The sequence below is a fragment of the Toxorhynchites rutilus genome, chromosome 3 (assembly GCF_029784135.1).
Source record: "Toxorhynchites rutilus septentrionalis strain SRP chromosome 3, ASM2978413v1, whole genome shotgun sequence".
In the NCBI taxonomy this organism is placed as follows: Eukaryota; Metazoa; Arthropoda; class Insecta; order Diptera; family Culicidae; genus Toxorhynchites; species Toxorhynchites rutilus.
Window position 1 is genome coordinate 76,172,162 of NC_073746.1, and position 15,666 is coordinate 76,187,827.

Below are 15,666 nucleotides of genomic sequence, written 5' to 3' on the forward strand. Positions count from 1 at the left end.
TTAAATGTGGCAACAGTGGTATAGATTACAGATTTACACTGGCAGATTAAAGATTTTCGTCATAAAGTATAGATGGGTACATTTTATTGAGTGAAAAATCTTTAACGCTGCTTTTCGCTCAGTGCTTTTACTTGGATTCAATAGAGAAGCATTTATTGGCATGAATGAGAACAGATTCTTAAAGATTCTAGAATAAACCACTATTGCTTCTTTGGTTTATTTTCTGTCCTAGATCAACAGTATTAATCGTTTGTTTTCGTCTGAAAACTGTAAAAATAACAAATACAATCAACAATTACGAAAACAAATTTGGCAAGACGCTGCTTGCTAGCTGGACTTGATGGCAAGGTTTTCCGCGGAAAATCACTTATACTCGGATCGAGAATGTTCAATATGAATGTTCCAAATTCTACCAAGTCTGCATAAATACATAATTTTTATATAAAAACAAAATCTTCTTCATATTATTTCCATTATTTCAACTGATGCTGGATGTCCACAACCACCCGGCGAACTAAATTTGATTTTCCTGTTTTATGAATTATTTAAGGGAAATGCGTAGTTTTCGCGCAACCTGTGCAACTGATTTTTCCAGCATAATCTCGAAATAGGTTTTCTATTCTCTGCGTTGACATTTCTCCCTAACTATTAAGTAAACTTAACTCAGTAAGAAGCAATCATAAGATTCCCGTGAATGCGATATCCTAGTAGGAGCTGCGCGATATCCTAGTAAAGGGGGTGCGCAACATAAGATGTTCTAGATTGAAAAAAAAGTTCTAAGATTCAAACGATGTTTTGAGTTAATAGCGATCGATACAACGACTTTGGCAACGGAATATATCCAAATTGATTCACAGAGTTTAGGGTTCAGTTGATAAAACAAGATTATCTTCGATCCATAATGGGGCGAAACAACAACAAACAAACAAAAAGCCGTATAAACTGTAGAGATTGTACTAAATACTGAATGCGAATTAAAGATGCCAAAACTACGGATTAATGTGTATTTCTACAGATTTTTCAGCCTTTTTGAAACCAAGGGTAGGTAGAATTTACATTTTTACATTTCAATCACGTTCGAATATTAGTTCGTTAACGTTAATATTTTTACTTTTTTGCAGTATTTCACCTATTTAATTTGTTTCTTTCATCATGGCGTTTAAGCCTATCTGAATGAGTGCCATTTCTCTTTCACATTGAGTGAAAGAGAAACGCGCGAGTTAAAAAAATCTTTTGAATTTATCTTTGCTTCCGTGATACCTAATAAATCGAAAAATTTGTTTTGTACAAAATGAAGAACCACTTTCGTGGAAATGGCAAGTAGCACTTAGTTGAAAAATGGCGTATTCGGTAGAAATAATGTAGATCCGAAAACTGTGTCAAAATATATTAGGCTGTCAAAAAAGTCCTGCGGTATTTCCGCGAGGTGTCGTTGTAAGCGCGTGGTTCTATTTGTATTCATTGTATCGAGTCATACTATAGCTTGTTGGAAAGGTATTTTTGCGCGCTATAATATAGTCCTTGACAGTGTTTTGCTTGGTTAAGTCGTTCGTGAGTTATAGTGTCGCAAATATGGAGCAAAATAAAGAGAAAATCCGACATATTTTACAGTACTACTATGACAAAGGCAAAAATGCATCTCAAGCTGCCAATAAAATTTGTGCAGTTTATGGACTCGATACAGTTTCCATTTCCACCGCACAACGATGGTTTCAACGTTTTCGTTCTGGTGTAGAGGTCGTCGAAGATGCGCCACGCTCCGGAAGGCCTGTCGTCGAAAATTGCGACAAAATCGCTGAATTAGCCGAGAAAGACCAGTATAGTAGCAGCCGTAGCATCGGCCAAGAGCTGGGGATAAGTCATCAAACCGTTATTAACCATTTGATTCCCAAAGAAGCTCGATGTATGGGTGCCACACACTTTGACGCAAAAAAACATCTTTGACCGTATCGACGCATGTGAATCGCTGCTGAATCGCAACAAAATCGACCCGTTTCTGAAGCGGATGGTGACTGGCGATGAAAAGTGGGTCACTTACGACAACGTGAAGCGCAAACGGTCGTGGTCGAAGCCCGCTGAAGCGGCTCAGACGGTGGCCAAGCCCTCATTAACGGCCAGGAAGGTTCTGCTGTGTGTTTAGAGGGATTGTCAAGGAATAATCTATTATGAGCTGCTTCCCTATGGCCAAACGCTCAATTCGGACCTGTACTGCCAACAACTGGACCGCTTGAAGGTAGCATTCATGAAGAAGAGGCCATCTTTGATAAACAGAGGCCGCATTGTCTTCCATCAGGACAACGCCAGGCCACACACTTCTTTGGTGACGCGCCAGAAGCTCCGGGAGCTCGGATGGGAGGTTCTTTTGCATCCGCCGTATAGTCCGGACCTTGCACCAAGTGACTACCACCTGTTTTTGTCCATGGCGAACGAGCTTGGTAGTCAGAAGTTAGCCACAAAAGAGGCCTGTGAAAATTGGCTATCCGAGTTTTTTGCCAATAAGGAAGCGAGCTTCTATAACAGGGGTATTATGAAGTTGGCATCTCGTTGGGAACAAGTCATCGAACAAAACGGCGCATATTTGACTTAAAACAGATGATTGTAACAAATTTTATGAACAAATGAAAATTCAAAAAAAATACCGCAGGTCTTTTTTGACAGCCAATATATAGGCAGAAGATAACGAATGGTAACTAAACATTACTACAAGTCTCTTCCAGCTCGGTGCAATAAACGAACGTATGTTTTTCAAAACATACATTTTGTAAAAAATGTATCTTACTGTGAGGCGCGCAAACCTATGTTACAAAATGTAGAGGAGATGTGCCTAAAACGCGCATGCCGGGCAATTTGACCCGCCTGATTTTCTCGTAAACCAGCAAGAATAGAAATGCAATGGATATAGACATTCGTGTTAGTCAATGATAGAGTCCTACTATGCAAGTTTTACATTTGTAACATGCTTTAAAAAAATAAGAAAAATAATTTTCTTTGGAAGCAATTTTCGATGTAATTTTCTACATCATTTCTATAAGGTTTTTGTTGCTTGAAACCGATTCAGAGGCGATCACTGTGGGTCATATTTATTGAGTCGAGTTCCCAGTGAATATCTCTGATGAAGAATATGGTAAGAAAGGATTCTTTTCTTTCTCAATTTGATATTTTCCGCATAAGCTTACCATCGGGCAGTATGGCATACCCCCTCGATCGGGGCAATTTGCACGCTTTCGGCTGTAAACATTCTCACGAGAGAAATAGCTTGTATATGAGGGATGTCATATGTTTTTTTCAAATATCTCTGCATGGCACGAATAAATGTCTTCAAATGTAATCATAATGAACAAAATGAGCAAACCATCACGATATTTCTAAATCATGTTCGATAAATCACACAAACAATTGTTTTCACATATAGGAGAGGTGTGTAATACGCACCCCCTAAGCGAGAATGGATTTATCTTGACCGTGCTCTTAAAATTTAAGGTAACAACTACGTCAGTACGTAGATTAATTAACCCTCAGTCATCTGTAATCGTTCTGTATTTTAGATACTGAATAACAAAAGTGCTATGAATTTTATTTTGTAAGGCGCCCAAATTCTAAATTCCTAATCATACGGTGTTAAATGGCCCAGCAGAAGTATAATATGCGCATGAGTTGTTTCTCTCAGAGACTATAAAGCTCAGATAATCAGCTTGTATGAATGAGAAATTCCATCAATCTATTCCCCTTTGAGTCACCCTGTGCTTCAGTAGAGCTGTCGGATATCAAAATATAAATAAAAATAGAAATTGCTCTCTAGATAACCATTCGACCGTAGTTCTGCGCGCATGGTATCTAAGGAATTTCTCGTGAAATTCAGTTTATTCAAACTTATATAATGGACAAATCATCAGTTTGTCATCGACTGTTAACATATTCTGTTAACATATTTGTTTAATCTCAGCGATTAATTAGCATAGAAATTACTTTGATGTTTGGGGGCAAAGTGGTCATAGGTGAATAACAACTTACAATGTTCTGTTTAGTAAAGTTGATATACCGCATCACATTCTGCTCTTGAAGATCCTTTTGGTGCTTTGACCCTGGATAGATATGCAACTCTCACTAAACCAAATCATCAGTTTGTCATCGACTGTTAACATATTCTGTTAACATATTTGTTTAATCTCAGCGATTAATTAGCATAGAAATTACTTTGATGTTTGGGGGCAAAGTGGTCATAGGTGAATAACAACTTACAATGTTCTGTTTAGTAAAGTTGATATACCGCATCACATTCTGCTCTTGAAGATCCTTTTGGTGCTTTGACCCTGGATAGATATGCAACTCTCACTAAACCAAGCCTCATTATGCGGAACGTTATGTATTTCTTACCACGTTTTTGTATGCATGAGAAAATTTAAATTGAGACTCTATGTGAATAGGCCATGCTTATTTCATACATGTACCTACTATATCAAGTATGATTTGAACAAATTTGAACGCAAAAGACGCATCAATTTATCCCATTTAGCTTGATATGTGCGAGTGACCACTTTGCCCCCACTAGGTGACTTTACATCCAACCAAAAAAAAAGTTCGATTTTTCACCTTTTTTTCTAATGATGAAAAGTGTATTATTTTGAATTTTTATAGTTAAAGCCGTTTGCTATCTTGAAGAACAATGAGTTGAACTATAATATTCTTCGAGAAACGGGAATTGAATCGGTGTGTGGACGCTGAAAATGGACATATTCCTTAGGGTGACCACTATGCCCCCACTTCCCCTATGACAGTAGTTTCGCAATTATATACTTAGAACGCAGCGGAGAGGGCGGAACGTTTCAAAGAAAAAGTTGTGCCGGATCCTAATGCGAACAAAACTCTGAGGGGAAAATGAGGATGGAAGTTCACTGATGAAATACGCAAAGCGTTTTTCGGACAAATTCCAGGACAATGATTTCATACATCGTTCGATCGGCAAAGTCCTCTTCGAAGACTGTGAAACGAAATAAGGGCTTGTTTGACAAGCAATCTATTGATGTGGACTGAAAAGTGACGCTTTCGTTACTTCTGGAATCATGAACCTGGAAATGGATTAAAAAAGTGCCTTCAAAAGAGTTTTCTGTTCTACAATCAGGTGGATTGACTTTTCTGGCCCGATTCAGCGGGCTGTTACCATTCGATAAGACCAAACCGTGGTAGTGATAAAACGACTCTGGCATGACTGTGGTTCCATGGATTGAAGGTCGGTCAATACCCCGGCGCTAAGAACAATTGAGGAATACTGGTCGATTGTGAAGGCAAGCTAAGAAATGTGGGTTCAAACTAATGGGGATTGGCTGTTAATTTATAATTTATAAAGTGGTATACATTGAAACATGAAACATTGAACGCAGGGCTTTACCCTAACAAGATTTTCGCGCCCGAATTTCTTTGTGTTCAACCTTCATTGAACCCGGGATCGAATCGTCTAGGTTCCCCATGCTGGACAAATGATGTCAAGCGAATTAACGTTGACCGGGTGTAATCTGTCTGACCTATTGCGGTGTAATTCGATTCATAACTTGTCGGCTCGCATGTGTCGAGCGGTTAACTTACTTACCACGCTTCGCCATTAGTGGCAATATTGGCCCAGCGGTGGTTATTTGCATTTAGTAGCTAAGCGCGCAGTGTGAAGAGATGTCAATTTTAATTAAACTGACGCAGGCGGCACCGTATGACAGAGCTATGAGTAAATGATAAATAAGAAATATTTGCAAATAAGACATTCAGAGAGATGCCTCACAAAAATGATCAATTTCACTCATTGTTGTGGTTTATTTTGTCGCTGTTATGCAATCGTTTTAACATAAATTCGCGAATCAAGAATCAAATATTTGCATACTTGATCGGAGCGAACAGAAGCGAACTACGGTACGGTTTGATAGCAGTGTTCCATGCACTACTCGTGTAATGATAACCCATAATCATAAAGTGTACGTGTACATTTGTGGTGCCGGCTAGAATGTCCATCACTGTCCGGCCGGCCGCCTAGTTGGCCGACTAGTCTGCCAGTCACATTCGGTAAAACGGTGAATCGCTCTGATGACAATTTCCTCAATTGAGAACAGCGCGGGCTACATTTGAATGCTAAACGTTGAAATCCGCTACGCCTTCGCGTGCAGTTGTCCGGGAGATCCAAACTCGCTGCCTAGTCGTGACTGGCACACGCGATTATCGCCTAATGGGTACAAAGAGCGAGATATTACGGTGAACGCCGCTGAACGCAAGGTTCATCGTTTGTTCCAGAATCCCATATCGTTAGATGCTTCATGGTCAACCCATGGCCAGGATGAATTGATGCTTACTCTCTGTTCGAAAGAAGGTCAGGGCAATTCATTTGATTATCGCATGACTTATTGGGGTTCGTAAGTTTGTTGAGCAGCTAAAAAAAATCCTATTCGAACATTCCGCTGATCTTCAGATTAACCATTAATTAACAGAATACGGGGATAAAGTCTAAAAATGGTTTAGGTCGATTTTTGCACTAACTGGCCAACTCGATCAAATTGTCTACCGATAATATTGATTGAAATACTATGTACACGCTTCTTCAAATCCCACTGCTGATTGATAAGACATAATAGGGTAAGTCATTCCATATACGAGGTGTGTTCGAAAAATATCGTGAATTTTGTATTTACGCGGGTTACGTATATTCGAATTTCGATTATTTAGTGGCGTTATGTTGGTACTCATATCTCTCACTTATGCCGACAAGTTCGGCCATTTTGAATGTTCAGTTAATTGTTGACAGCGGCATGTCTAGTAGAATACAGTTACTTATGAAAAATACAAATCCAAGATGGCGGCCACTACAAAATGGCGGATTTCATATTTCCTCAGAACTCCATCAATATGGGCATCGAATGAAAGGGCTTGACTAGTAGAACACATTTATTTATTTAGTACATCATCTTCGACTACGTCGCACAGACTGACTTAAAACTAACTATACTAAATCCCTAATCCTAGCACTGAACACGTTTCTTGTCAACAGAAAATCAAATTCATTACAAACAACATTGAAGGAACGCAAACAAAAATCAAAACTACTGTTGTAACCGAAGTTTGTTCTGTGGTAAGGAATTGCTAATAATGGAGAGTTTCGAAAACGACGAGGCGGAATATTCAATGGAATCTGTTCCAAGAGCTTAGGACAGTCAGCATGACCCATTATAACATCAAAAACCAACAGCCTTTGTGACTTAGTGCGCCTCGATGAAAGTGTTTCCAAATCGATCAACTTACAACGATCAGCATAACAGGGTAGATTGACCGGATCGTTCCACGGGAGAGAGCGCAAAGCGAAACGCACGAATTTTCTTTGAATTCGCTCAATCGCAAGACTCTGTGTAACTTGGTAAGGACACCAAACCGGGGAAGCATATTCCAAAATACTTCGCACAAGCGAACTTGAGGCAATAAACATCAGTAAATTCAGATGTATGGCGCAGGATGAAACCACCCACATTCCGTTTTGCCTGCCAAGATCGGGTCGATGAAATGTCAACAATCGACCTCAAATGCTGCCACCTTGCAATCGAGTTATCGACCTTTCATATGCATTCATCGAACAACTTGACGCCACTTTTTCGCCAACATGTGCAAGGCATCGACCTGCTTGCAGCGCTGCTTCCAGCACTGCTTGCTGCTTGTTTGTATTGGTTTGTTATTGAAAATGAAAAGGAAATACATTGATCGATTTTAATCTTTTTATTGAAAATAAATAATAAAAATCCATGTATAATAAAAATAAGGTATATAATGGAATCGGTGCATCCGGGTTTTCTGGATTGACGATTCAAATCCGACTGAGTACATTGATGAATACCTCCTTGCCCTTGATGACACAGATATGTGGCTGAGGAGGATTCTTCAATGTGCGTGAAGCACGGGATCTCCGATGGGGAAAATTGCTCGAAATACTATCGATGGCCAGGTCCTGCTGCTGTTGCTGTTGATGCTGTTCCCCGGAATAGCACCCTGGACTTAAAGGATACTGCTGCGGGAAAGCTGATGCTGTTGGCTGGTGTGACAGAAGGGGAAATAAGCAATGTGGGAAATCATCTTTCTCACTTGCCGATTGATTGAGTCGGATGTATTCATAACTGAAACAAAATAAAATGATTAGTAAGTTAAAAGCAGAAATGAATTCCCTACTCACCAGTTGTATGATCCGGATAAAAATGCGAACATTAAATTAACATGCGATTACGTTCGCTTACCTCACCTATTTTCATTCTACTATACAATGGAATTAGTGCATTCGGGTTCCTCCGGGTGGTAATTCAGCTGAGCAAGTTGATAAATACCTCCTTGTCGTTGAGTTTTCGTGTCTGAAGAGGATTTTTGAATGTGCGCGAAGCACGAACCTCAAATGGGGAAAGTTCTTCGCAATACCATACCATGGTCAAATTTTGCTGCTGCTGCTGTTGATGCTGTCCCCCGGCATTGCCAACAGGGGTTGGAGGTTGCTGCTGCAGGAAAACGGATGTTGTTGGCTGCTGTGATAGAAGTGGAAATCCGCACTGTGGTGATGGGAGAAAACATCTTTCTCACTTACCGATTGATGGAAGCAAACGAGTCGAATGTATTCATAGCTGATAAGACAAGATAAAATAATTAATAATTAAAAAGCCGAAATATATTTCATACTCACCAGTTGTATGATCCATTTGTTTTTGTTTGAGATGACAGTTTAGCGGAGTGGAAAAATGAACCACCAGTGATGCCATTTGGTTTGTTTAATTATTCAGTATTTTCGACTACCGAACTATCCGCGTTGACGATATTGGGGAATAGGCATGACAGTATGGATTTGCAGAAGGAATGAATACACTTTTAAAATGAAAATTATGAATGAACATGATTTTTCCTTAATCAAAATAGTACTCTATGTAGGTGAAAATCACCATTGCCTGCAAGTGGTGAAAAAACGTCATAAAAAATATGTTTTGAGATAATTTTATATTATAATCACAAGTTTGTTTGAGAATATCTGAACGTCTATAGAAAATAATTCAAATTAGGGTCGTTGCCCACAATCCAATCGACGAAAAAAACATCGACCTAACAACGACCGTAACGCTGTTAACTATTCACGATGACGACGATTAGGTATCGACATCTGGATACGGCATTAGTTTGTATGAGGCAAACTATTCTCTATCATATTAGTCGGCCCGAATCAGTTTATATTTGCTAAAATTTGTATGAAATTTTTTTCTTGGCATAATTTTTTCTACTTAAAGTACGTTGTCATGACCCTAATTTGAATTATTTTCTATAGACGTTCAGATATTCTCAAAAAAACTTGTCATTATAATATAAAATTATCTCAAAACATATTTTTTATGACGTTTTTTCACCACTTGCAGGAAATGGTGATTTTCACTTACATAGAGTACTAATTTGATTAAGGAAAAATCATGTTCATTCATAATTTTCATTTTAAAAGTGTATTCATTCCTTCTGCAAATCCATATTGTCATGCCTATTCCCCAATATCGCCAACGCGGATAGTTCGTTAGTCGAAAATACTGAATAATTAAACAAACCAAATGGCATCACTGGTGGTTCTTTTTTCCACTCCGCTAAACTGTCATCTCAAACAAAAACAAATGGATCATACAACTGGTGAGTATGAAATATATTTCGGCTTTTTAATTATTAATTATTTAATCTTGTCTTATCAGCTATGAATACATTCGACTCGTTTGCTTCCATCAATCGGTAAGTGAGAAAGATGATTTCTCCCATCACCACAGTGCGAATTTCCACTTCTATCACAGCAGCCAACAACATCCGTTTTCCTGCTGCAGTAACCTCCAACCCCTGTTGGCAATGCCGGGGGACAGCATTAACAGCAGCAGCAGCAGAATTTGACCATGGTATGGTATTGCGAAGAACTTTCCCCATTAGAGGTTCCGTGCTTCGCGCACATTCAAAAATCCTCTTCAGACACGAAAACTCAACGACAAGGAGGTATTTATCAACTTGCTCAGCTGAATTACCACCCGGAGGAACCCGAATGCACTGATTCCGTTGTATAGTAGAATGAAAATAGGCGAGGTAAGCGAACGTAATCGCATGATATTTTAATGTTCGCATTTTTATCCGGATCATACAACTGGTGAGTAGGGAATTCATTTCTGCTTTTCACTTACTAATCATTTTATTTTGTTTCAGCTATGAATACATCCGACTCAATCAATCGGCGAATGAGAAAGATGATTTCCCTCATCACCACATTGCTTATTTCCACTTCTGTCACACTAGCCAACAGCATCAGCTTTCCCGCAGCAGTATCCTTTAAGTCCAGGGTGCTATTCCGGGGAACAGCATCAACAGCAACAGCAGCAGGACCTGGCCATAGTATTTCGAGCAATTTTCCCCATCGGAGATCCCGTGCTTCACGCACATTGAAGAATCCTCCTCAGCCACATATCTGTGTCATCGAGGGCAAAGAGGTATTCATCAATGTACTCAGTCGGATTTGAATCGTCAATCCAGACAACCCGAATGCACCGATTCCATTATATACGTTATTTTTATTATACATGGATTTTTATAATTTTTTTTTCAATAAAATGATTAAAATCGATCAATGTATTTCCTTTTCATTTTCAATAACAAACCAATACAAACAAGCAGCAAGCAGTGCTGGAAGCAGCGCTGCAAGCAGGTCGACGCCTTGCACATGTTGGCGAAAAAGTGGCGTCAAGTTGTTCGATGAATGCATATGAAAGGTCGATAACTCGATTGCAAAGTGGCAGCATTTGAGGTCGATTGTTGACATTTCATCGACCCGATCTTGGCAGGCAAAACGGAATGTGGGTGTTAGGTCGATGTTTTTTTCGTCGATTGGATTTTGGGCAAGCACTGTATACGCTTTAGCTGTTATAATGTTGATGTGTTCGTGAAATCTTAGCTTCGAATCAATATAGTAACACCGAGATCGCATATTGAATTGATACGCTCTAAGGCAACTGATTCCATGTTGTATTGATGGACTAAAACGTTATTGCAACGGGAGAAGGATATCACTTTGCATTTTTTGCAGTTAACTCGCATTCCGTTGTCGCCACACCAGACAAGCAAACGATTTATGTCATTTTGCAGAGCAGCACAGTCATCTGGTGAAACTATGACACGAAATAGTTTTAAGTCATCGGCAAACGAAAGATTGGATGAGGAGAGTAACAGACAAAGATCATTGATGAAGATAATGAAAATAAGAGGGCCGAGAACACTGCCTTGGGGTACGCCAGAAGGAATGTCGAAAGTTCTGGAACGCACAGAATTGACCGTAACGTATGCGTTACAATTTGACAGGTACGAATAGAGCCATTCCGTTATCCACGAGGGAAATCCACGGTGTTTCACAAATCCGTGCTGACTACTGGAGATGATGGGAGTCACGACTTAGTAGAGAACTGTGTGAACAAGCTTCTCAAAAACCTTGCTGAGAGTACAGAGTATTGACACACCACGGTAGTTTTCAACACAGGTATAGCTACCTGATTTGTAGATTGGGACTATGTACGCTGATTTCCATGCGGTCGGGAATATTCTGTCCGAGAGCGAACGGTTAAAAACAACAGTGATGGGCTTGGCAAGCGAAGAGGCACAGTTCTTTAAAAATGCGGGCGGTATGTTATCTGTACCTGGTACTTTTTTTGGGTCAAGATCCTCGAGACCTCTCCTCACTTCCTCTGGAGTAAACTGAATGCACGGTAGGTTTATGTTATGGATTGGTATTTCCTCAAAACGATCGTGACGTTGAACCGGTGATGCTTTGCTGAAGACACGAAGGCAGCAAACAGATTGGCGGTCTCTGAACTTGTGGTAGAAACGGTCTCATTGTAGCTAACCGAACCAGGGATATTACTGCTTGCTTTTCTTTTCTTGACGAAACTCCAAAAACTTGAAGGATCTTGTTTAACCGTTGCCTGAATTCTTAGCACGTAGTTTTTAAATGTTTCAGAAAGGAGACTCTTGTATTCCAAGTCAAGATTTCGAAGTCTAGCTCTGTCAGTTTCATTCTTCGAATTGAAATAACGATTACGCACCTTGCGGAGGTTGTTGCGAAGATTTCGTAGCTCAGGAGTCCACCAAGGTTTATTGTAAACGGAGCTTGACACTCTTCTTCTTCGAGGGATATGGCGACTGAAGACATCATGAATAAATTCGTTAAAACTTGACAACATCTGATCTACTGAATCGTTGTTCAAAACTCGTTCCCACTCAATTTCAGCAAGCACAGAATTCAAAAGATTAAAATCGCATGAAGAAAAGTCGAACTTGAGGCATTCTTCAGACTCGTCCGTTGAAGTTGGGACAACACGTACGTCAAGTAATAAAATAAACGGAGCGTGATGATTATCCACAGGTAATAGCGGTGAAGATGGTACAATAATATCGAGGAACTCTGGGAGATTGGTAAACACCAGGTCGAGGAGTCTGTCATTTACGTTTGTGAAACCATTCATTTGTCTCAAGCCTTGAGCAAACATCACGTTTATTTATGAAAAATGCAAATCCAAAAGGGCCGCAACCACAAGATGGCGCCATATATATTTTTTCACCACCCCATCAATATGGGTATGAAATGAAAGGGCTTGACTAGTAGAATATAGTAGATCATGAAAAATCCAAATCCATGATGACCGCAATTCCCGAATAAACAATTACTTTTTAATGGTTCCATTCAGCTTTGCCTGTTTGTATGTATGTTTGAGTCATTTTGAATTTGCGTTTTTCATAAATATATGTGTTCTTCTAGTCAATCCCTTTCTTTTGATATACATATTGATGGGGTTCTGAGAAAATTTGTAATCCGTCATTTTGTAGCAGCCGCCATATTAGATTTTCAAGATCATGGAATACGTAGTTTTATAATGACACCAGAGATAAATATGTGTTCCAAATTTCAGATCAAACGGTCAACAGGAAGGGGGTTAAATTTCTGTTTATGTGGTACAGCGCTACAGACAAAGTTACAAAGTCACAAACATACAAACGGGTCAACCTAGATAGAACCGTTTAATACATAAGTGCAAATTATAATTATATTACGTTTACCGAGAGAAAATTCGTTTTTTTTATGACTCGATTATCCGGAGTGAAAAAAAAATTCAATACTCCGGATAATCGATTCCGACCTGTTTTCCCCAGATATGGCGATCTGGCCCCCAGTGACTTTTTTTTGTTCTCGAGACTGAAGAAGCCCAGGGAAGGACGACGCTACGCTACGATTAACGAGATAAAGACGGCATCGAAATAGGAGCTGAACAAGATAAAAAAGATTTTTTTTAAGTGTTTCAAAGATTGGAAAAAACGTTGGCAATCTAAGAGTTCTCAAGAATACGTAGATTTTTCCACAATGTTTCATTTTCCATTTAAAACTACTCTGAATTGTCACTCACGACTTCATTCGAGAATAAAATTGTACTGTTCTGAAGCGATATGTTCAGCTCAATGAGAAAATTTCTGCCATGGGAAATGATTATTGTTTGCTTTTTCTGTGCATTCAGCAATTTGTTGATCATTTATCCAATCAGCGATATCAAACAAACTTGTATTGATAAGCAATTTAATTTAATTCCACCCAGCTCGCTGGGCTCCTCTCCTTCTTGTTCCTTCCGCATTCGATGAGAACACCATCTTTGCAGGTGTACAGTCCGGAAACCCTGCAACATGCCCTGCCCACCGCACTCGTGCAGCCTTGGCGACTTTCTGGATGCTGGATGCCGCAGAGTTCCGCCATTTCGTGGTCCATTCTCCTTCTCCATACTCCGGTTTCCTGTACACCATCATATATTGTTCTGTGCCCTTGGCGTTCGAAATCATCAAGTGCTTGTGAGTCCTCCTCAAGCATCGTCCATGCTTCGTGCTCATAAAGAACAGCCGGTCGAATTAGGGATTTGTACATGGTACATATCGTACGGGGTCGGAGTTTGTTGGATCTTAAGGATTTGCGGAGCCCATAGTAGGCGCGACTTTCATTGACTATGCGTCTTCGAATTTCACGGCTGTTGTCTTTATCAGTTGTTATCAACGAGCCAAGGTAGACAAATTTCTCTACCATCTCGAGCTCATCGCCGTCGGCCACAACACTACTACCAAGAGAAATTGGAATGTTTCAGTCGGATATAAAAGTCCGTTACTGTCGCATGTGTTCTTCCGATTGTGTTCACGTCGGCGGCGAAGCAGATAAACTGACTTGATTTGTTGCAAATCGTGCCCCGTATGTTGAAGCCCGCTCTTCGCATAACACCTTCCAGCGCCACGATAAAGAGCAGACAGGAGAGTCCATCGTCTTGTCGAGGTCCCCTGTGAGTTTCAAACGATTCCGACAGATTGCCTGAGATCAGCACACCGTTCATCGTTGCCTGAATCAGTATTGTCAGGTTTCGGGGAAAGCCGTGTTCGTCCATTATTCACCATAGCTATCGTCGGTCGATTGTATCATATTATATCGTTAGGATTCTATAATCATCAATAACCAGAATGCTTTGACTGTTCATACAGCAGACAGCACTTCTCTCTCCAACTAGTGCAGACTTCATCACAATCCCAGGAATGCTCACATTTGAAGAGGTATTGACCCTAGACGATTCGGCCGTTATCCCAATGGGATCCAAGAAGGAAAGAGAGAAGGAAAGAGATCGCCGAAAGAGTATTTCAATACTACGACTCCGTTTTACAATTTTACCAAATTACTTTTGTATCTCAATAGATATATTCACCCTGCATTCTGCCGGATTTGTACTTCGTTCGAAACCATTATTTCGCTCGAGTTATAATTTCGCATTCCCTATTTCACACGTTTTGCCCATTTAATGTTCGAAAAGAAGCAGATCGAACGAAACAATAACGAGATGAAAATTATCTTTCAGGAGAGATGGAGAGGATAAAAAGGGATGAAAAGGAAACTATGTGGGAAAGGTTTAAGGTGAAGGTGGAAGGAAGCCACAAATGGCTGCCACAATGGCGCCCCTTTCCTTCATCTTCCTCCCTTACCCCTCGCCCGAAAATCAATAATTTTGCGAAACAGTGTGAAGAAAATTATCGTTTTCACACACTTCACATCAAGTAATATCAACCAAATATAATCGGTTACTCACAGGATATAACATTTTCATCTGCCGTCGCAATGTATAGTAGAAAACGTCGGAAAACTCGAGCTAGTTCTCTGAAAGTTAAATTTTCATTTTGCAATATTCCGCAATGCTTTTGTTTGTATTGGTGAAAGCATCGTTATTTTTTCGACACTGATGCCAGACAACATCATCGAAACAGCTATGAAAACCACTCAATAAAATGTTATTCCTGAGTCATATCGTTTCATGTCTTCTTCTTGAATGGCGTTAACGTTCCCTGTGGAACTTTTGCCGTCTCAACGTATGCATTATTTAGCGTCATTTATTAATACTAATAGTTGAGATTTCTTAAGCCGAATAACACGCCTTGAATGTATTCCGAGGGGCAAGCTCTAGAATACGCGTGACCACAGTGCAAGTCGAAGGAAATTTGTTTGACGAAAAAATCCCCCGGCCAGAACGGGAATCGAACCCAAACACCCGGCATGATAATGTGAGACGCTATCCACTATCCACTATCGTTTCATGTCATGAGAAT

The 15,666-nt window shown here is 39.9% G+C and overlaps 2 protein-coding genes and 1 long non-coding RNA gene across 11 annotated transcripts in view; 1 reads left to right on the forward strand and 2 right to left on the reverse strand.

Moving 5' to 3' along the window:
• LOC129774943 (sodium- and chloride-dependent GABA transporter ine) overlaps positions 1-15,666 on the reverse strand; it is a 108,879-nt gene that overhangs the window by 26,032 nt on the left and 67,181 nt on the right. The gene's annotated exons all lie outside the window — the stretch shown is intronic.
• LOC129774945 (uncharacterized) lies at positions 7,783-8,751 on the reverse strand. Of its 3 annotated transcripts, none has more exons than XR_008742816.1 (3): positions 8,684-8,751; positions 8,189-8,624; positions 7,783-8,132 (listed from the first exon to the last, which is right to left on the reverse strand). XR_008742816.1 is itself a non-coding variant. In XM_055779050.1 (3 exons), the coding sequence occupies exons 2-3, from the start codon at positions 8,218-8,220 to the stop codon at positions 7,826-7,828; spliced, it is 339 nt and encodes a 112-aa protein (XP_055635025.1). In that variant the 5' UTR covers positions 8,221-8,528; positions 8,588-8,621; the 3' UTR covers positions 7,783-7,825. The 3 variants fall into 3 exon arrangements, 2 of the variants coding, with proteins under 2 accessions (XP_055635025.1, XP_055635026.1); XM_055779050.1 differs by lacking the exon at positions 8,684-8,751 and having other exon boundaries at positions 8,189-8,528; positions 8,588-8,621; XM_055779051.1 differs by lacking the exon at positions 8,684-8,751 and having other exon boundaries at positions 8,189-8,501; positions 8,588-8,616.
• LOC129774946 (uncharacterized) lies at positions 9,575-10,580 on the forward strand. Of its 2 annotated transcripts, XR_008742818.1 has the most exons (4): positions 9,646-9,660; positions 9,720-9,756; positions 9,816-10,156; positions 10,213-10,580. It is a non-coding gene; the product is annotated as an uncharacterized LOC129774946 (long non-coding RNA). The 2 variants fall into 2 exon arrangements; XR_008742817.1 differs by having other exon boundaries at positions 9,575-9,660; positions 9,720-10,156.